The 21,194-nt window shown below is 42.4% G+C and overlaps 1 protein-coding gene across 2 annotated transcripts in view; it reads left to right on the top strand.

Moving 5' to 3' along the window:
* Window positions 1–21,194, top strand: part of lekr1 (Leucine-, glutamate- and lysine-rich protein 1) — a 58,648-nt gene that overhangs the window by 5,226 nt on the left and 32,228 nt on the right. For both annotated transcript variants that reach the window (XM_031861210.1, XM_031861209.1), the window contains exon 3: window positions 16,088–16,617. In XM_031861210.1, the coding sequence (XP_031717070.1) occupies window positions 16,088–16,617 (530 nt within the window). The remainder of the gene's footprint in view (window positions 1–16,087; window positions 16,618–21,194) is intronic.

Here is a 21,194-nt window from a genome sequence, read left to right as displayed (position 1 = left end):
AGAGAGAGAGAGAGAGAGAGAGAGAGAGAGAGAGAGAGAGAGAGAGATATTTTGATCATAGCCCATCTGGTTCAGTCACGGGATCTTCCCTCCCTCCTTTTCCTCCCCCTGTCATCCACTCAGATTCCAATAGGTCCATAAAATAGAGGATGTTCTGGGCTTAGCCCCCCGCTGAGTACACTTCAGCACCATTTATTGGAGGAGGCTTAGGTGGCTGCGGCAAGCGGAGAACAAAAAACAACAGAGACAGTGTGCGTTGCAGGCGCAAAGCTGTGGGCAGCACCATGTGCACTAGTCGGCGTGGGAGGCAAAGAGGAGGTGGTGTACTAACAGGCCCATTTAAGTGCTGTTAATCCTGGTGTGCTGGGAGAGGGCTGGCACCAAGGTTTAATGGTGGGCTGCTGAGAAGGAGAGCGCTGCGGTTACACACAAACACCATGCCTCCCACCCACACACTCGGGCACAGAAACACACATATTGCACTGAACTTTCCTGCCGAGAGTATGTTTGTTGTGTATACAAACACGGGGATGCAGCTCAGATACAGCTACAGGTACACACACACAAAAATACACCAACTCATACATTACAGGACAGTGAAGTAAATGACGTTAGACAGGAAGTGACACCATCCACTACCTACATGAGTTTCCTTTTTATGTGTGTTTTCTCTCACATTTAAAAAAACATGCAAGTTGGGTTGATTGAAAAACAGATTTCCTGTTGTGTATGAATCTGTTTTGGACATGCAGCATCTGGTCTGGCAGTCTGTCCATGGCATCTCCCTTTTGTCCAGTGCATGCTGGGACACTTAATCTTATTTATGCTGCATCCCATTTGAACTGGGAAGTCAGAATTTGGAACCGCCTGAAGTTGGATTTTTGAAAGTCGGATTTCAGAAAGTCAGATTTCTGAAAGTCGTTCTAACCCCACCGTCCCTGACCTCCAAATCCAAGATGGCTGCTCCTCGCATGCTGTTTATTAGCAAGTCTGTCTTATTTGTGTCTCATTAAATCAGTCATAAGTACTGTCCAAATTCAATCTGTTGACTTGTTGCTACGTTATTTGTATTCCCAAAATACCGTTATAATGCGTTATTATCAACGCATCATTAGTAACTCCCCACTCTCGAGGTGTTTCACGTAGATTAGTTTGAAACTTGACAGTGACATCCATTGTTCCGCATTTCACATTGTAAATATAAGCATATGTCCCAGTTTGTTTCCTGTTGCAGTGTATGTGAATGACATAAGCTGACAGGAAGTAAACACTTCTCCACTGTCTTCTGGCTTAGTTAGTTTTAGTGAGGTTCAAGGGAGAGTAGGGAATGGTTTCATTCTTTTGTTACATATTTCTGCAGAGCTAAATAAATCACTCTCTGCCACGTACCAGTTTTTGCAAGGGAACTGAAACTAATGCAGTATTATATTTTATTGTAAATATGCTGAGATGGTGTTTTTCAGTTTCACCCTGTGTCCGCTTCCCCTCAGTCCCAGTCTCTATCTTTCTCAAGGGCACATTATCACTCATTATTCAGGGACCAGAGAGCGCGACTCCTTCCTTTCACTTGATTGTCTTTGAATTGAAAATCAACTCAAACCTGCTTCTCCAAGCAGGTGGTCAGACTAAAAATAGCACTGCATTAAAAAAAAAAGAGAAAAGGCTGCGTTGGCGTGTTGCTACAGGTACCAGTGGAAGATGGAATATGATCCAGTTTGATTAAAACATCCATTAATTGGAAAGTTCATCAGATAACACCTCTCAGAAGTTTATAATACTGTGAGACAGAAAACTCATGAGAGCAGAAATCACAACATGTTCTTTTTTGAGGATCACTAAGTAAAAAAGTAGAAACGAAGTATCCTACCTGGATTTTGTGCTTCATTGGCCAACAGTACGCTGCTGGATGACGTTGCTTTGCTCGAAAATCCAACATTTTTAGTGGGAGACCTCTGCGTCAGCAGTTGGGACCCCTGCCATACTAATGCAATGACATAGTGCCTTTGCTGGTCTGTACACAGCATAATCCCTTGTCTGTTGTCACCACCAAAACTTAAACAACACTGTTTACCCCTTCCTTTTTTCTCCAAAGTTGTCAAAGTGACACTTTTGCTAGCAGTGTTCTAAGTCCAATTGTGGCTCAAGGATGAGTTGTTTTCAGCGCAGCGCCGAGCAGAGTACACCGCAGTCTTTTTATTCAGTAGCTGAGCACCTCTTGTTCTCTGCAAGGCCCTGAAACCACCTATTCACTTCTCAAGTGTCACAGTCTGAGGAGCTCAAACACACAGTGGAACAGGACAAGACGTTCACCTCCAAGAGCGAGGGAAGCACAGGGAGAGGAAGCAAGAATAGCAAATAGAGAAAGACGGAGACAAGAGGGACAATACCCTCTGTTAACTTCTCAAATGTTATGGTCTGTGAAGAGCTCCAAAACACAATGCAACGGGACAAGACGTTCACTTTCGAGATAATTGGAGAGCGAGTGCAGAGCGCGGGAGACAGAAAGAGAACTGGGAGCATCTCAATGCGTGTGCAGGAGAGATATGTGACCTTCCTGTGTCATTTCCATCCGAGGGAAAGAATCAATGGAGAGAATAAGACCAGAGAGACCAAAAATGAAGACACTTTCCGTCACACACACGCATTCATAGAAATACACATGCAAGCAAACAAACGCATCCAGCTCTCTCCTTTATGCTATTTATCTTTTTGTTTCATTTCATAACACCAGACATTCACATTACCAACACAACAGGAGATTTTAGACAAAACATTGGTATCTAAAAAGAGCCGTGTTTACCTACCCCTCTCCACACATACACGTGCACACGCGCTGCACGTCATGGCACGCATTCACTACCTGTCTGACTCTACTTTCATTCATAATTGAGGTGCCGAGTTTGGTTAGCCAGTGCATTCACATTTCAGCCCGAGGCTGCCATCCCTACTACAGTGTCTCAGCAACTTGGTACTTTTCCTTCCATCTCACTCTCTCTTTCTATATGCAGTATAGCACTGCATAGCTCTGCACCGAGAGTGCACTGGATGTGTCACCATAGGACCTGCAGTACTGACTGCCTGGCTGACTGCTGTCTAAAGTGTCAACTGTAGGTAAAACTTACACTTGGAGTTTAAGCATTGTGTGCGTGTTTGTGCACGCACGCTCCCCACTTTGTGAGACCCTGAGAGTGAGGACATTTTTGTAGTGTAATAGGAGAACGTTTAAGCCGGTAGTCACCTCAAAGACTCAATGTATCTGCATTGCGAAATCAGCGCGTTAGTAGAGCAGCAGCAGCAGCTCCAGTCCTTCATCTGCGTCTACACAGGATGTGTGCAGGCACAGCACTGAGTGCAGGTAGCATGCGCTCTGGCAGCACTCAGAGCCCGGCACTTCATCACTGTAGTTGGGCCCTAAAACAGCAGAAAAAAGACTTGAAGCACGTGCACAAGCAAACACTAGCCTCTTATGAGGCCTTTGTATACAGACAGCTGTGCAGGCGCATGAGATGCATGGCTGAAAACACCTGCTGTGTAAACAAGCCTTTGATATTCTGTTTAGATTGAGCTTAGGGGGGATGCGGGTGCATTGTGTAACAGCAGGATGTGAAGTAATTAACAAAAATTCATTAATTAGAAAAGCAATTTCATTTTATCAGACTCAAACAATAAATGTGGATCAGACAGTGGTATGTCCTTTGCTCTGCACGCTTCACTTTTACAGTTAAATGTTTACCTTTTCCTGCACTGAAGAAAGACACGCCATCACATCTGACTTGTTTTAATAAATGCACCGGTCACTGTTTCACATGGAGGATAACTGGTGTATAGAGACAGACCTGTTGATGTGATCAGCTGTGATCAGAGCTCATGCTTTGACCACACTGCCCTCTGTATGTTGGTAGCACAGGCACAAAAGGGTCTAGGCCTCATTCATCATCATTCAAGTTGATGCAATTGAGTTTTGACCACTGTAAAACGCCCGTCATCTCTTTCTCCAACCGCTTCACCTGTGTGACTGCTGATTTTTCTTCTATTAGTTTACAAATTAAAATCAAACTTCTAATTAGCTCCTGATGTTTTTTTTGGTTTTTTTTTAGCTTCATTTTCTAAAACATTCTCTGTTGTTGATAAGATGTTCGATCCGTCAGACTTTTTGGCTTGCTGAGCCTCTCTGTGTAATCATTCTTTTTTTACAAGGACGTAATAAAATCTGCTTGATTCAAGCTGTCTTGCAGAATGTCTAAAACAAACTTCATGTGGTGTATGTGGTAAAACTCGTGAGGGTGTATGTGTGGACCCAAATATGTTAGAAAATGCACCGCTGTCGGTATCCGCTGGAGTGGTCCCTTACAGTGTGTTATTTTCTAAAATCTGCCGTTTTGTTGGACTGTACACATTTGCCCTGCATCTGCCTCTCTGATGTACAGTGTAGGAAATTGTTTTATACAAATACACTTGAACTAAAGTCATTCTTCACTCACTCGAGTTATACAGTCCCTTTTAATAGAAAAAAGTTGAATCCCTTTCCTGGTACATTCTGAAGTTCCCTCAGGGGATCAATAAAGGCTTATTTGAGAAGAGATTGGAACTTTTTAAAGCATTTATTGTAAGAACAGAACAATATTGCAGGGCAGCAGTATATAGAAATTTGAGATGTATTCATGTAATCTGCAGTCTACTATATACGGTAGTACAGTGTGTTCTTTCGGACGACTCACAGGAGACTCGGTTGTTGAAGTTACACTGAAACGCTGAAACTCTCTCATCACCAGTGTGGTTTGTTGTTTCTTTGTTTTTGTTCTTACTAAAACCTGACACTTAAAATGATGACTGCAGCAACTTCTCTCACTGTTTATCAATGTAAAGGTGTAAATCAAAGTCCTGACTTGCCTCTTTGGTGTCTTTCCGTGCCTGACTGTTGACTGTCCAAGCGATGGCTCTCAACTGCTCTTGCTCTCCTTCTCCGGCCATCCATTTTTAATGTAAGCATGGCAAGTCTAGAGACTAGCCACATGTCCCAGTGAGCGACACCGTGCTACACATCGCTCCTTTTCTCCTCTGTCTCTTCTCTCGCTGTCTGTCTCGCCTTCTTTCTATATCGTTCCCTCAGTTCTCCTTTCCTTGAATAATGGCTCGTCTTAAACCAGACACCCTCCTTCCCTTTGTTTTCTTGAAACAGAAGACCTCAGAAGGTGTATGGATAATGGTCGCACATCTTTATCTCAGACTTGTTCCCTTTCTCCTTCTCTCTTTTCATTGTCTTTCTCACATGTTCTGTACCTTTTCAGCAGGGCTGGGCGATGTGGCAAAAAGCTTCTACTACAATATATTTGATCCCGATAACGATATCCATATAGCATGAGTTCATCTGGTAATTCCAATAATTCAATATAGTCCATATGAAATAACCACTTGTATACTTGTGTGTACATTAAATACTTGAAATATGATGAATACTGAATATTTTCTAATTTTATCAAGAACTTTGGTGCGAAATAATCGGAGAAATTTGAGTTAATATATACTTGTTATTATCATTTTAGACGACGTAATTGTGGATCGCGACATCTTGATGTACGGTTTCATCACGATTCCATAGAAAGACGATCAATTATCATATTGAATTATTGCCCGGTCCTACTTTTTAGTCTGTTTTCCTAAATCTTTGGAGAAGAGAGAGAGATTAAGAGAGAGAGGGAGCGAGGTCATCAGGTGATTGCTGATCTGCGTTAATGACTGAGAGACAGCGGGGGAGGATTATTGTGCAATATTGTCACGGGTGTTGTCTGGAGCCTGGAATTACGAAGTGACAATATTACACGGTAATCCAAAAGGGTCATTGCAAGGTCCCTGTTGCTGTCACGAAGCTGTTGCCATGCCAACCATTGTGGCAGTTGTTTTTGAAAAAGGTAATCAAGTGTTCGGACATTCAATCCCTAAACAGAAAATGATTGTCAATGTTTGTTGTTTGCTGCCCTCATTGTGGGTCATGTCAAGATACCTCAGGTTACGACTGAGTTTGATCACAGAAGAAGTATCTCCAGCGTTGAACAGGGAAAACTCAGTATGTTGTTCTGATGCTAAACAAGTCACAGAGAAAGAAACTCATAGTGAAGAGGCAAAGAATCTCCTCAATGGACCATTATCTGTGACATTCACAAAGATGTATTGTGTTTTCAGCAGGAGGTGCAACTATCTTTTTTTGAAAATAAATGTACTACTATCATTTCTTGCATGCTTACAGCTTTCACCCCTTGTACATTTTCAGAGCTCAATACAACTAGTCTCGGCATGTTTGGTGGGCGCTTTTAAAAGTCATTCAAGGAAAACCTCAATAGGTGATGTAGAGGTTGAGGGAAAGTGGGTACAACGGAAAGGTAATACACCACTTAAGAAATGATCTCATCCCCAACAGTGCAAGAGGACAGGATTTTCTTGTAAACATTAAATTAAAATAACTGCCTCACATTTAAAAGGTGGCCTTCTGTGTCGTACAGCTTGAGATATTTGCACAATGAAAGTGAATACGATCGTCTCTGTTTTTACTCATTAATAAGCGTCTGAAGCTTCTTTGCCTAATGCACTTGAGCACAGAGTTAAACACTGCAGGTGGCGGCACTTGTTTCCTCTTGCCTAAGAGGGTTAAATGAGGTTGGCTTTTACTTCGCTCCGCTGATTGTCATCTAGTCAGACAGAATGTCATTCCACCTGGTTTAAGCTGCAAATGAAGAGCACAAAAGTAGGATAAATGTTAAGAAGGTATTGGTTCACTGACAAACTTGACAGCAGCGAAAAAACACACAACACACCCAGATAGACAGGCAGACAGACAGACGCGCACACACACAGATTTCAGCCAGTGTTACCTCCTCTGGCCTCTCCTGGCTTACTGTGCCGTGCCGTGTCGTGCCGAGCCGTGTGTTGTGATGCGTGGTCTAGTGAGGTTAACGGAAGCACATGTGTCTGCTAGCTCTGATTAATGTAACAGGTTATCCTCCCCCTTCTCTCTCGGGCTTATTTTTTTTTTCACTGGCCGCCCTGCTGTCCTGGCTTCACCTCTTACATGTATGTCTGCACTTAGTCTGTGTTTCAATCCTGTGCCCTAAGAGGTGAGAGAGTCATTCAATTATAATACAGTTCCTCTCTCGATTTGTCGGTATATATATAGTGCTTTTTAAACAATATAGCCTGAAATGGTACAAAACGTTATTGCAGGGCTCAGGACAGTAATGCCAAAGAGTCTTCTATATCATCATTCAGCTGTTGAGGAGCTATGGTAACATTATACGCCCAGTTAAGGGAGCATACAGTGCAGAAGGAGTAACTGTATACAGGGAGGAAACGGTAATCATGCAGTTTAGAATGAGGGTCATTTAGTCTAAAGTTACTGGCATAACGTTTTGTCATTTAAGGTATGTTGTGTAATTTTTGTGAAATGTAATTCAAAATCTTCCCAGATTACATTGCATTTAGATGCGAGGTCAGATATGTCGACCATATTGCATATTCCCCTTTTTTACTCTTTCATCTAAACAGGTCATATATTAGCAAGCTGTCAGTTTTGTCAGTTAGTTCAGTTAGCTATGCAGCAGGGATTTATGGCAGTTAGGTGTAAGTATTTAGTAGCAATAAATAAAATAAATAAATAAAATTCAAGCAGGTTTTATGATTAAGTCTCATGCACATTTCAAGGCATCACAGCATCTCAAAATAGCAATTTAAATAGATTGTTGAGGTGGCATTCTTGAAGATTTTCTTTTAAAATCTGTTTAGTCACTATCTATCCCCGTAGGAGCTAACAGAAATTATTGCAACATTTACGTATTTGCAGTATTATGAATTTGGTGTCTGAGGCGACACTGCGGTATTTTCGGTGTTGCTCTTGGCAGATAAATTAGGCCTCACTTTCCAGTGCCCCTGATAATAACTGTAAAAAGCTACCTGGCTGCCGTGGGCGAAGTCGGTAGTCAGCTCTGAAGACGTATAACGCTAACTTTAAGAAATTACATGACAAGAGGGCTGATTGGTTGACTCCCACGTGACCAAACCCCATCACACACGCACAACAAAATGGACACAGTCAGTCTTCTGCCTGCTTCCCTCCAGGCTAGTTGTTTGTTGTTGTGTGTGCCGTGCCGTGCCGTGCCGTACCGTGCCGTGCCATGCCGTGCCTCGCCCTGTGTTTGAATGTGATGTGATGCGTGGCCAAGTGCTGGTCGAGGCAGCCATAGGTGATTCTTTCCCTACCACTGCCCTTTCCCCGCTTCCACGCAAAGGAGCAAGTGAGGTAGACGGGGAAGGAAAGAGAGGATAATGTAACGGGAAGACAGCCAGTCAGCCGGCAAACATGCAACCCTAGATTATACGGGGGGTATGAACCCTCACTTTATTATACTCCCAAATTTCCATTACTACCCCCATGGCTCAACCGCCCCTCCTTCCTACACTTTGCCTGCTCTGCTGACTTTGTCCTGACTTTTGTGCGACAGTGGCTGATCACTTCAACCTCTGCTGTCTGCATGCACACGTGTTGTGTGCAAGTGATTGACTGTGGATTCCTCTATGCTACTCTTTCATTCAGTCACACACAACCCAGAAACGGGCCATCTCACACACTTTGATTCATCCACTCAACAGTACAGTATGCCCCTGATCTGTCTGCCTCCTCCCTCCTGTCCTCTCTGCATACTCGCACGCCTCTGCCCCCCCCCCCCCCCCCCCCCCCCCCCCTCCCCCTTCCCCCCCTCCTCCCCCCCCCCCCCTCTTGCACTTCCCTTTATCCCTTGTGACCGTTACTACCCCTCCCTATTTCCTCCTCCACACACACACCCAGATACACACACATGCACACCCAGATGAACAGGCGTAGAAGACACGCGCACCGTGCCGTGGTCAAGGAACTTATACAAACACACGATATTCACACACATGCCTACATCTACACTCAAGCACTCGCTCACAAACACACACTTGTCATGTGATGTGTAGTGCGCCATGGGGTCCAGATGAGTGGAATCTCAGTGTTGGCTCTCGCTACACTGAGCACCACAGGGGGTCTTTATCGTCGCAAAAATCAACAAAGCCACAGTCACGAAGCGCTGTCTCGATCACACACACAAACACGAGCACACACACACACACACACACGCGAGAATGTGTGCACACGTACTATGTGCGAACATGCGCTCAGACATCACGCACACACAGGCAAAACACAAAAAAAGCAAAAAATACAGTCACACGAAGTGACAAAAGCTCACAAAAACATTCTCATTTTGACACGCAAAGACAAGAGCACAGCTGGACAATGTTCTCAGTGGACACACACACACTCCACAATCTCTCACGCACTGTCGCAGTCTGAAAAAAAGAAAATAATTTAGGAAAATTAGGGGAAAAACAAGGATAAATCCCTGAACAAATTAATCCCTTCTTAAATGCTTGCGTGATCTATTGCGTCTGTGATGTCACAGACAGAGAGAGAAGCGGGATGAAGTGCGAGCTGAACAGATGGAAAGGAGAAAGCATTTGTTAGATTGAAATTGGGAGGGAGAAAGAATTTGAAAGAGAACGAGTTTAGAAGGATCCAGATATGATGCGAGGCAGCACTCCTGCCTTTGTTTTTTTCTTTCTAAATCTGCCTCCCATCATCATATCACTTGATTAAACCTAATCCTAATGCCTCTAATCCTCCAAGCACCAACAAAAGAAAAATGCCTAAGTGCCTTTTACCCCTCCATAACATCTCTCAATAGATGTTAGTGTGCACTGGATTGTGCCTCTATACAGTATTTCTGTGACTGTGTTTTGTGAGCGTGGGCTGTAGTTTTTCTAGCCTGCCTGCTTTCCAAAATGACTCGAGGGTTTTTCAGATACTGAGGATGAGAGAAAATAAATAGCTTAGTCTGTTTGTGGAGATCTGTTGGGGCCTGCTGTCTACAATACTCAGTTTCTGCATGCTTTGTATAGCCTGCATGATGTCCCTCCTTTATTAAAAGAGTTCCTATTTTTTAAATGCAATTAAGAGACTAATATGATTTTGTTTTTTTTTGTTGTCAGATTTTGGCTAGGCTGATATAATGACTGATCTGTTGGCCGATAAGTACCAAAAACCTGCAGTACAGAAGCCAAAGAAATGTGATACGAGGTCGTTTTTAAATCCACAAAGAAACACCGGAAATATTGTCAGCCTTGTAAGTTGTAACACAAAGGAAAAGGGGAAGAGGAGCTGCTTGATGCAGAAAAGTGAGACAAATGAATCTGCTTGTAGAACGAAAAACTCACAATCATAGCCTTTTTATTTGCCTTTAGTGCCTGATTTTGTTGTCAAGAAAGAAACTGCTCATAATATAGCTCTTCTAGCTTCTCCCAAAATGTCTGCATTTCATAACATACTAACACGAACGTAGCGGAAGAAAGTTGGGAAATTTCTTTATCCTTTTAATACGTCTTGTCTGCATGCCAGCCTTGTCTCCACTCTCAGTACATGAGACAATGAGCGCAGACATTTTCACACAGACACACACGCAGACAGTCAGGGAGTTAAAAAGGCATCACGTAAATTAATTATGTTTCTCGTCCTGGCAAGACACCAGCCACCCACTGAATGCCCCCACCCTGTCGCCCCCACATGCACCCCCTGCACCACTCCACCCCTCCTAAATGTTTCACATCAGGCGAGAGGTAATAGCCCCATGTTTAATTGACAGAGCATGGAGGCAATGTGGTGATAACATGGACTGTTGAGGGGGTCCGAGTCACAAAATGCACACTCACTCAGACACAGAGCAGTCTTGGTACCTGTTAGGTGCAGACACAGGCTGGAGGTTCAGTTACAAGAGGTGGATGATTCAGTGTCTGCGCTCTGTGGTTAATGACGTCTACGTCACTGATGTACCCTGAGGCGTTATTCATGTTTTGCATATTTACATACAGCATGTTGACTTCATAATGAACTATTTTGTAATATATATACAGGTATATACTGTATATATGTATATGTATATTTATTAACTCTATATAAATAATAATAATCATTACCAGATGAATGTGGTTTGAGTAAAAGCTGTGTGTGTCTTAATATTTGTAAACCGCTTATGGCAACAGACCAGCATGCTAATGGAGTCAATCAAGAGACAGAATGAAAGAGAGATAAGAGTGTTGTGTGCACTAGAGGACAAAGAGGTTTTTGTGTGTAGGAGAGAAGCATCTATTGGCTGCTGGCATGAAACATTTAAAGGACAACAAGATTTGTCCTCCTCTCCCTCAGTCTGTCTCTCTTTTTCTGTCACCTCCATGTTTCATTCAAACCATCCTTGTCTCTCTTCTCCTCTCAGGTATTTTTGCAAGCGTGTGTAGTAGTAGTAGTAGGTGTGTGTGTGTGTGTGTGTGTGTGTGTGTGTGTGTGTGTGTGTGTGAGAGAGCGAGCGAGCGGGTGGAGGGGTTAGTTTTGTGGTTTGAGTGCTAAGTGAACGTGTCAGTGCCCAGGGCAAGGGGTCTCCCCAAGGGGCCGAACTCAGTGACGGGAGTACACATCCACTGGTGGCACAGACCATCTGCCCTCAGGGCATGTGTATGTGTGTGTGTTGAGATGCAGCGATTGTGTGAGTCTCCTGTCTGTCTCAAGATGCCTATGTGAGTAAATTTGCCTTTGTATGTGTCAGTCTACGTCTATTTCTTTTGTTTGTGCCCGCGTACATGTTGGCACTTGCATCAATGTGGGTTTTAATGTGTGTGTATCTGTTTGTCGCTCGGTGCGTCTTTGGGTGTGTGTGTGTGTCTGTGCCTTTCATCTGCCCATGTGTGCAAACTGTGCTTTTGACTGTTGGTGCTTGTTTATATGAGTGTGAGAAAGCTTGCCTCTTTGTGTGTGTTTGCGTGTGCGTGTATGTGTTAAGCCATACTAATGCACGATTCAGCCCTCAGGCCACTTTAACATTGTCTATTGCCCCCTTGCTTGTCTGTCTTCATGACTACATCTCTCACATAAAGAACGTGCACACCCAAATTTACATGCATAAGCATTTTGGGATAAAATTCAACCCCCACTCACAAGCACACACACACACTTAGTAGTTTTAGCTGTATCTGTGCCTGCAGGAACCATGAGGACATCTGCACAGTAAACACTAAAACCCCCTGAGCCCCAGTCCCAAATATTGCTCAGACTTGCACGCACTTATGCTCTTTCTGGCTCTCTCTGTCTGTTTCTCTCACTCACTCACACATGTACTGTACATACTCACACTGCAAACAGATAATAGCCCATATTCTCCAGAGTTCATTCTGTGGCAACACAATGTAATACATTGTTGTGCTCTGGTCTGGAGTCTTTTCCCCACCCACACTAATACACTCCCTCTCCGACCTCTCTGTCCCATTTTTTCTTCTGTCCATCTCTAGACCTTTGTGAGGGCATAAATGTGGCACGGGGGAATCCAACACCTTCAGGGAGGTCATTAGGAGCACATTTTGCTTTTTCGTACAAGCATCCAAATACATATTGGAAAGACATGAGCATAAAACTGTACAAAAGGCATTCAGGAGTCAAATCTGAGTGTGTCAAATATGGATTTTGGTGTTGATATATTTGAGGGTTGCAGGTTCTGCGCTTTTAACATTATTTTCTTGTCCAGTACTTCCTTATTGACTACATTGAGTTTTTGGACTTTTGTGGAAAAAACTGTTTTGGTTTGCATTTCCCATGTCTACCTGCATGACGGGGGGGCGACTGTGGCTAAGTGCCGTCTTTCAATCAGAGGGTCGGCGGTTCAATCCCCGGCTCCGGCTCTGCTAGTCGCGTGTGATTTGTGATTTTCGCATGTCCTTGAGCAAGACACTTAACCCCAGAAGTGCTCCCGTAGCTGTGCCTACGGTGAATTGTAAGTCGCTTTGGATAAAAGCGTCTGCTAAATGACTGTAATGTAATGACAGACTTGCATGTTTTGAGCCTTTGATAAGGTGTTGGATCAGACGGTCGGTCTGCCACTTTGATCCAGACCATAGACTGTATATGAATATGGACGACATGACAGCTCAAAGTGACATCTCAATCACCCTCTGGTGTCTGGCTGCAGTATAGGTCATTAATCCTGTTCCCTCCATGTTAGTGGAGGGGACATGGGCCAAACTAAAAAGTGAAAGTACACTTCAAAAAAGGTTGTCCCAAAAATAGTTTCTGTCATTTTAGGTAGTTCTTATCATGCAGATTTATGTTCAAGTGTTCATTTTTTCCTGTAAGTTTGGTGTAAATTCGTTATTTGATGCTATAAAAATGTTGTGAGACATCGTGATTGACAGCTGTGATTGACAGCTGCTCCGAGCGAAGTGGTCTCTGAGCCGTAAGCTCGGGAATTGTACGAGTGAGGAGATGTCATTTAAATTTTCCATAACCGTCACCAGTCTGTGGAATAGAACATGTGTCAATTTGATCATGAATGTAGTGAAAGACATACTATGGTTAGCTATCGTGTCTTTCTAGCCAAACAGCTACCGGGGTGCTAACTTAGCAGCTAGGTGGCTCACGCTAACAAGCCGCGGCTCGGTTCTTGATTAGCACTGTGCTAATCGCCAAATTAACATTGTAAACATTACTGCTAGCATTGCTGGAGACCGTTACTCTTGTTATTATTTGCTTGCATTGCATCGAAGTACCTCATTTAGAAGAGCAGTGCTCTTCTTGTGAAGTCTTATTCTTGCTGTCTTTCTGTCTGTCAAGGCTGCTAGAAGACAGACTCCCGTTGTCCCGAAGACATGAGACAGACATAATCTGCACCTTGACCTGACATGGATAGACAAGATGCTAACACCAATCAAGAAGGCGCTGTGATAGGTCGGAAAAGAGAAAGTTAGATGTGGCTGATGGAGAGATTGAGAGAGGGAAGCTCTATCGTCTTGGTGTCACCTGTCAGTCATTTGTCACGTCAAAAGCCCTTTCAAGTGTTGCTGTGCATTTTATCTGTCGTTCTCTTCTACCACACTGTCATTCTCTTTGAATTATCTCTTAGCATATAGAAGGACACAAGAGAGGCAGAGAGAAAGAGGGATGACAAGAATTCTTTCAACGAAACCCAGTTCAGTGTCTTTCAGGAAAAAGCAGGAGCTGCCATTCTTTTGATCTCTGTCCTTCGACATGGCTGTCTTTTTATCGTTTAGGCTCTTAGCAGTTGTTGTTGTTGTTTAGGTTTAGTTGTAGACCACCACAAAGGACAAGACAAAGGAACTTCCAAACGCTATTTGAAAATCATCTATAGATTTCAGCCTGTAGCTGTTGTTATTCATGTCAACCTACTTTTCATTTTATTTTCACTGTTTCTTATTCTGTCTGCTTTATTCTGTCTGACTTAAACAGGAAGCGTGCAATCAAACACCTCACCTTGCGCTAAAGGGGAAAGGTCTTGGGGTCATCAAATCAGATTAGTTAGTTAATTTTCAAAGCATGAATGTTCACATGGATGTCTGTTTAAGAGATATGCTCATTATAAAAGGGCAAGTCTGGTCTGAATGCGACACTGGGGAGAGGGCCATAGCAGAATGAAAAGCTTGAGCTTTCACTCTGGTCGTTAGTTTTTTAGATGTTTTGATCACACTCGCACTAAGTGGATGGCCAAATGGACAAAGGCAATCATATGGCCTCTGTTCCTTAACAGCAATAATTCAATGATCTGTTCTGTTCGTTGTCTTCCCATCAATGTCAGCTTTGTTTCTGTTTCCTTCACCTTGTTTACATCATGGAACAATCTATTTCGGAGCTTTCTGTCAGGGAGCTGTCAGCATGTCATCCAACTATCAGCTGCCTCTCTGCCACATATCATCATGAAGATGAAAGCTCGGGGATGTGATCTTATCCCTCATAAGCCTAAAAGAAGTGACAACAGCTTGGAGAGAATCCACTGACACGCACAGAGAAAGAAAGATAATTTTGGGAGATGTTTTTTTTCTAACAGACAGCAGTAAAAACAATATCTGAAGGAGGATTAGAGTATCTGTGTTCCTGTGCTTTGAACTGCCGACGGATGAAAAGATGTTTTTGACACCAGTGGTTGCAACAGATTGTGATGGATAATGGGGCCTGTAGTTGTCACTCTAAATGTTTTTATAGACAGCTTTGATACTACAGTTGTAAAGGCCCCATACAATAAGCCATGCAAAAGTGAATGCTATTTCTAGACTCATCCTCATTTTCATTCCCTGAAAAAAAATCACGATATACTGTAGCTGTATGTTTATTTATACATTGATTTATATAATATAAAGCACACTTGAAATTAGTTTTTGATTATAAAGGTAATATATTATGTTATGCTAGAGAAAGGCTCATCATTGTGTCCCATATTTGAATATGCAATAATACTTGCCTGAGAGTTTTCTGGGGATTATGGAGGATGGGGATATCCAATCAGACTAGCGCACAAGATTTACAGTACATGTTTTTTGTGATGATTCTTTTTTTCTAATTTATTTTCTTTGTATAAGTCTAGACTACCCTCATTTGCACTTTTTGCATGCAGTTAATGCCTTGTTACAAACATGACAATAATCACTCTGTCTTTACCATTCATCGACTTATTTTACACTATTGGTGGTTTATTTATTTAATTAATAGCTTCTTAGTTAAAGCTTCTTAAACACTTTTGGCTTGTCAGGTATAAAGGTACAATTCATAACATAAATAAAAAACTGCATTCATTAAGGTGAGCCATTTCCAGGGTCCTGGTATTTTGCGCACTGGCTCATAAAAAAGGTTTATAGTGTGCTAACCAACAGGTTGTGGTAAAGGTTTGAAGACTTGATTAGTAACCAATCATACACTTAGAGACAGTACATTTTTACTTGCATATATCAAACTGGCTAGCGATTTGTTATAAATTTCCTAAAAACATTTTCAATCATCTTTTAATACGATAAGAAATAAAGATTTGGAAAAAGGTGATTTCAAATAGTTCCACACCCCAGTCGAAATTTTGCAACAATTGAGTCAGAGTCTTTACATTTTAGCAGTTTTGTTAGTTAAATAGTTGTACTTCTGTAGTTACATTCAAATAATATTGTTATCATTTTAATCAAATTGTGTGTATTTTCCCCTCAGATGGAGCGCAGTGAGACGGTGTGTCGTTACTGTGGTGTGAGCTACCTCATCTTCCACGAGTTCCATCAGCTCCACACCCGACTGGCTCAGCTGGAGGAAGAGCTCCAGGGACTGAGAGAGAGCACCCAGAGAGAGAAGGCCCAGCGAGAGGCACTGGAGCTGGGCCGGTTGGAGTGGGAGAAAGCATTTCACCTGGAGGTGCAGCGACAGACAGTGGAGAAAGAGAAAAGCACAAGAGAAGAGCTGGAAGAGAGGCACAAAGATGCAGAGAGAGCTCTGAGAGAGGAGTTTAAACGAACGTGCGATGTGGAGAGGCAAAAGATAAAAGACGAGTGTCAGAACATCTGTGAAGAAAAAGAGAGCCGACTTAGAAGAGAGCTGGGAGAGCTACAGGCGGAGACACTGAGGGAGCAGCGAGAAGAGCTGGAGAGGACGACTGAGGAGAGAGAGAAAGTTCTGAGTGACGCACTTCAAAAGGCCAATAACAACTTAGAGGAATTAAGAAAATATCTCCAACAGCTGGAAGAGAGGTGAGGTTTGTATGCGTTTGTCTGTACTTTGCGTCCCTGGTGTGAAATGATCTCTAATGCCAGGCTTCATGTGGGCAATTATCCTGTGAGTCACGCTGCTAACACAAAAACACACTCTCAGACAAATCCCAGATATATCCAGCTGGTGTGTGTATGGAACTCTCTGACACAGACCTTGCTGTCTAATTATATGTTCCACTGTCATATTCAACGCCTCCGTCATCCAGTACCTAGAAAAGGAGAAATAGATATATGGGGCTTGGTAAAACGTCTAAGGAAGTGAGTTATTTGAGTAAAGTTGTACTGATTAAATCCCAAGTGATTCAATTTGATTTCTGGTAAACAAGACTGTTTTACAATATTTAATAGGCTTGTTTACTTGAATTGTTTTGCTCAACAACACAGGCACATGCACACTGTTGTAAGCAGGGCCTGACTGATTATGGGACGAAATAGTGTGTTAGTGAACACAATGTTTGACAAACATCCTCTTCATATTATTAGAGAATTGGAAATATCTTTGTTGCTTATATTTAGTAGAACCGCAGCAAAACTAGACCACATTGCTGCATTTTCACTATCAATCAATGTCCAGAAATGATACATGAGGGGGCAGAGGATCGACAAAAGTTTCACAATGAAACAAGAAAGTATATCTTGTAGGTGGATGCTAATTTAGTTTGTTTGCAACACTCTACATGCCAGACTTAAAAATTTGATATCTTGCTTCATTGTGCTGTTTTTTTATTTACTCATACAATGGTACTGGACTCCATGATGAGTACAAAAACGTTTTATGACTGAACAAAAGCTTTTGTTAAAAAGCACTGCAATGCTAATAAATGCTAACTTGTTTCTGCTAAGCCGGTAGTTCTTCTGCAGATGTGCGTTAGCTGCTTGCCGTTTGTAGACGCACCTCTAGTGGTAGCCCTTGTTAAAAGCTCTCATAATAGTAGCAGCCTGGGAGTGGTCTTAGATGGCATCGTGTGCAATGCAATCCTGGTTGTTGTAGGGTTTTCACCCAAGGCGTAATAGGTAAGTGCAGGTGTCGGTGGTGATACTACTTTTTAAGAAAGTACATTTTTTTGGTCTCATGCCTGTGAACACCTGTGAACTAATTTAAAGACTCATGAACAGCCGACCTAGCCGCAGCGCCTGGAGCTGGTCGCCAGTGATATCATTTAATTACACAGTGACACAAAAAATGTTGTGAAACGTGATTGTAGTCAAAGTTTTCCACATATTTCAAAATTATATTATATCAACCCAATGTCTTATTCATCAAAGAAAAACATTTTCCAAAAAAAACCAATACAAAATGGTAACATATGACATGATCACAGGATGATGAAAGGAGATGCGTTAGATATTCAGTATGTATACATGTACTATATAGTAGGTTCTCAGCCACGAGCCCAATGTTTGGGAGGAAAGTACAAAGGCATGTGAAGGATGACTTGTTTTCTGTTTGCGTGTACTGTACAGGCCACAGCCGGTATGCTCATATGGCTAGCTGGGGGTTTCAGGTTGTCCGTATGTTGCTATGTGTATGGTAGACTGGTGAGCCAATCCACTATCTGCTCTAATGCAAGCTGATTATCTCTCACTGCCTCTTTATTGAGCCCAAAACACACGCAAACACACACACACACACACACACACTGCACTCAGTTGTGCTCTGGAACCTTGGGGCTAAGCGTGGGTCAGGAGGTCACAGTTCAGTCAGATAACGATGCACGACACAATGAGGTGTGAGAGGCCAGCATGGACTAACAGCAGTGGACTCCCTCTCCTGCTCTTCCGCTCTTCATTCGTTTATTTTTCATTTCCTTCTTCTTTCATTTCTTTTATTCTATCTTTAATGTTGCGTCTCTGATCTGCCATCTCTGCATATATCTCAATGCTCATTTACTTTCAAATATGCAGCATTTCTTTTTATTTTATTTGAATGTATCCATCTTATGATGATTATAAACCAACTTGCTCTTTATACTCTTTTGCTCTTCTCTTTTTTCTCTCTGTCGAGCCCCGATCACTCACACCGGCAATTTGCCATAACTTTGCTGCAAATGTACACCTTCACCCACACAGGTGGTAATGAACAGATTAAAAGAGTGAGGGAGAGAAAAGGAGAAAGATAGCATGCGAGTGGGAGTTAATGAGGATGTTCTGAATGGCTGGCTACACAGCAGGAGTGTGAGTTTGTTATGTGAGATGCCTTTATGATTGACAGCCCCCCCCCGCCCCCTTCCTTTCTGCGAGACTTAATAGAGCTTTTGTTGGGAGATTATGTAATTTACCATAAAAGAACAATAGATTTTTTTTAAATGAGGAACGTTAAGGTTTCTAGCCAGCAGGATACTTTTTTCTGATGCTGTTTTTGGACTTGTACCAGTTCTTTAGAGAGCCTGATAATGACCTACACCCGGACATACAACTACAACAAAACCCCCACACACACAGGTTGTCCTGCTTTCTTCTGATTTAGCTGTTTGATCCTGTGTTTGTCTGACAGGACGAGAGGAGTGGTTGTGGTGTGTGTGTGTGTGTGTGTGTGTGTGTGTGTGTGTGTGTGTGTGTGGGGGGGGGTGGGTGCAAGTGGGTGGTTGCAAGTGTTTTTGTGTGGATGACAGGTTTATGACAGAAGATAGCAAGGGGAGAAGGGTAGTAATGTGCAGAGTGCAATTAAGCCTGATTTTAAAATGCCACCTGCTAGACAAGTTCAAACACAGATGAGCAGGAGATATGTTGATCTGCTGAAGAGAAAGAAAGGTGAAGGGAAGGAGAGAGTGATGAGAGAAATAGACATAGTCACGTCATATTAGAGTTTGCCAGTTTTTGTAAATGCCGTTTACGTCAGCCTCCCAGTCGTTATTTTGACTTTGATATGGCATTCAACTTGATGCCAAAGTTTGTCAGAGGCAAATAGACGAGATTGTCTCACGTTGTCCATCAATCAAAATAATAACACAGAGATAGTAATGCGATGCGAATACTAACTGGTAAATTGACACTATTATTTGCCCTCACATGTGCAAAACTCAACATTACTATTCAACCAGGGTGTGAACTACGCACATTCACAAATAGGAACACTGGCATTGGTCAAAATTTGGAGCAAATGCTAAAATAAAAAATGGAAATAAGGAAATAGAAGTGATAAACACAACATTAGAAGGCAGCGGACAATAAGAGGGTTTTAAGCCAACACATGTTCTAAGGATCTAAGAGCTGTTTCATATTGTACAAGCAGGTCAGTAATATATCATGTGTTTTGCTCGCTTTATCTTTTTAAGCAGCAGCTTCTGAACAATTGCAGGACTTTTTTCTTTGGGGATTAAACCAGGAACTAGATCATAAAAGTAATCTAACTGCCTGGTGATGAAGGCACGTATTAGTTTTTTTTCTAGGTCAGCTGTAGACAAGAGGTCTCTTTAGGTCACAGTCTATGTCGACCTCTCCCAGATTCCTGCGCAAAGCACACCCTGTTTACACAGAACACTTAATTCTGTTGTCCACCACAAATATGCTTTTATTTGAATCAATACAGGACTGACGCTGCTGCAGTTCCACTGGCGATGTGCTGCTCTTGCCACACTATGATACACCTGTTATTTCAAGGTGTCAGACGCATTTGATCAGCATTTCATATCATATGCTGTTCACCTCATTTTCTAGTTGTTGCTACAGGCTGTGAACATTAATTAGGCTGCCACTCAAAACAGTTTTTGCCCTCTCAGCCAATAAAACGTGATTACAAAGTGTAGTTACTCGTAATCGTTAAAAAGCTAAATCTAAATTCGTTTTATTCAGACTTTGATGAGTGGATTCTTTACTGGATTCGGCATACACTTGTCAAGGTTTAATCCCGGCTTGTCATCACAGTTTGAGCCTTCCTAAATACACCCATTTGGTACGCGTTCTCTTTCTGTCTCTCTGTTTAGATTAGTTGTTGGGTAATGTCAGCCACTAGAAGACATTGACAAACAGGACAGAGAGTTCATCTAACTGGAGACAGGTTGAAACATATCATGCAACTTGTGCACATCTTATCGCATTGAGAGACATGTCTGGGAATTTAATACACTCTGTTTGCTCTCCTTGGCAGCTGGTCTCAGTCTGGATCCAAACAGTTACTCTGGGTGTGAGTCTGTTTGCGTCTGTACCCGACTGTGTCTGTGTGTGTAATGCATATTCATTTGTGTGAGTGTGCATGCGCAGTGAAACAAATTATACCTGGCAGTTATGAAGAATAAATCATAGAAATGTGTGAGAGCACACACACACACACACACACACCCACACACACACCTGACCTGGGGCTGGATTGTAACAGTGATAAGAAGACTTGCAGGTGTGAGAGTGGGAGTGAAGTAGACACAAATGCATGACAAATAGAAAGGCATCCATTTGTAACAAGAAAGTGCTTTATGGCAAATTAGTTTTGTACTGATGTGGGTTTATTTTAATGTCTGGTTTCCATGAGCAACCCTGGAAACAATACACAAATCACCATATTCTCTCTCCCTCTCTGTGTGTGTTTGTTATGTAATATGTAAAGTCTAGCAGGGTCAAAC

Source organism: Anarrhichthys ocellatus, unplaced genomic scaffold, assembly GCF_004355925.1.
Source record: "Anarrhichthys ocellatus isolate YVR2014 unplaced genomic scaffold, GSC_Weel_1.0 scaffold24, whole genome shotgun sequence".
NCBI lineage: Eukaryota > Metazoa > Chordata > Actinopteri > Perciformes > Anarhichadidae > Anarrhichthys > Anarrhichthys ocellatus.
This window is presented reverse-complemented; position numbering and strand designations above follow the sequence as displayed.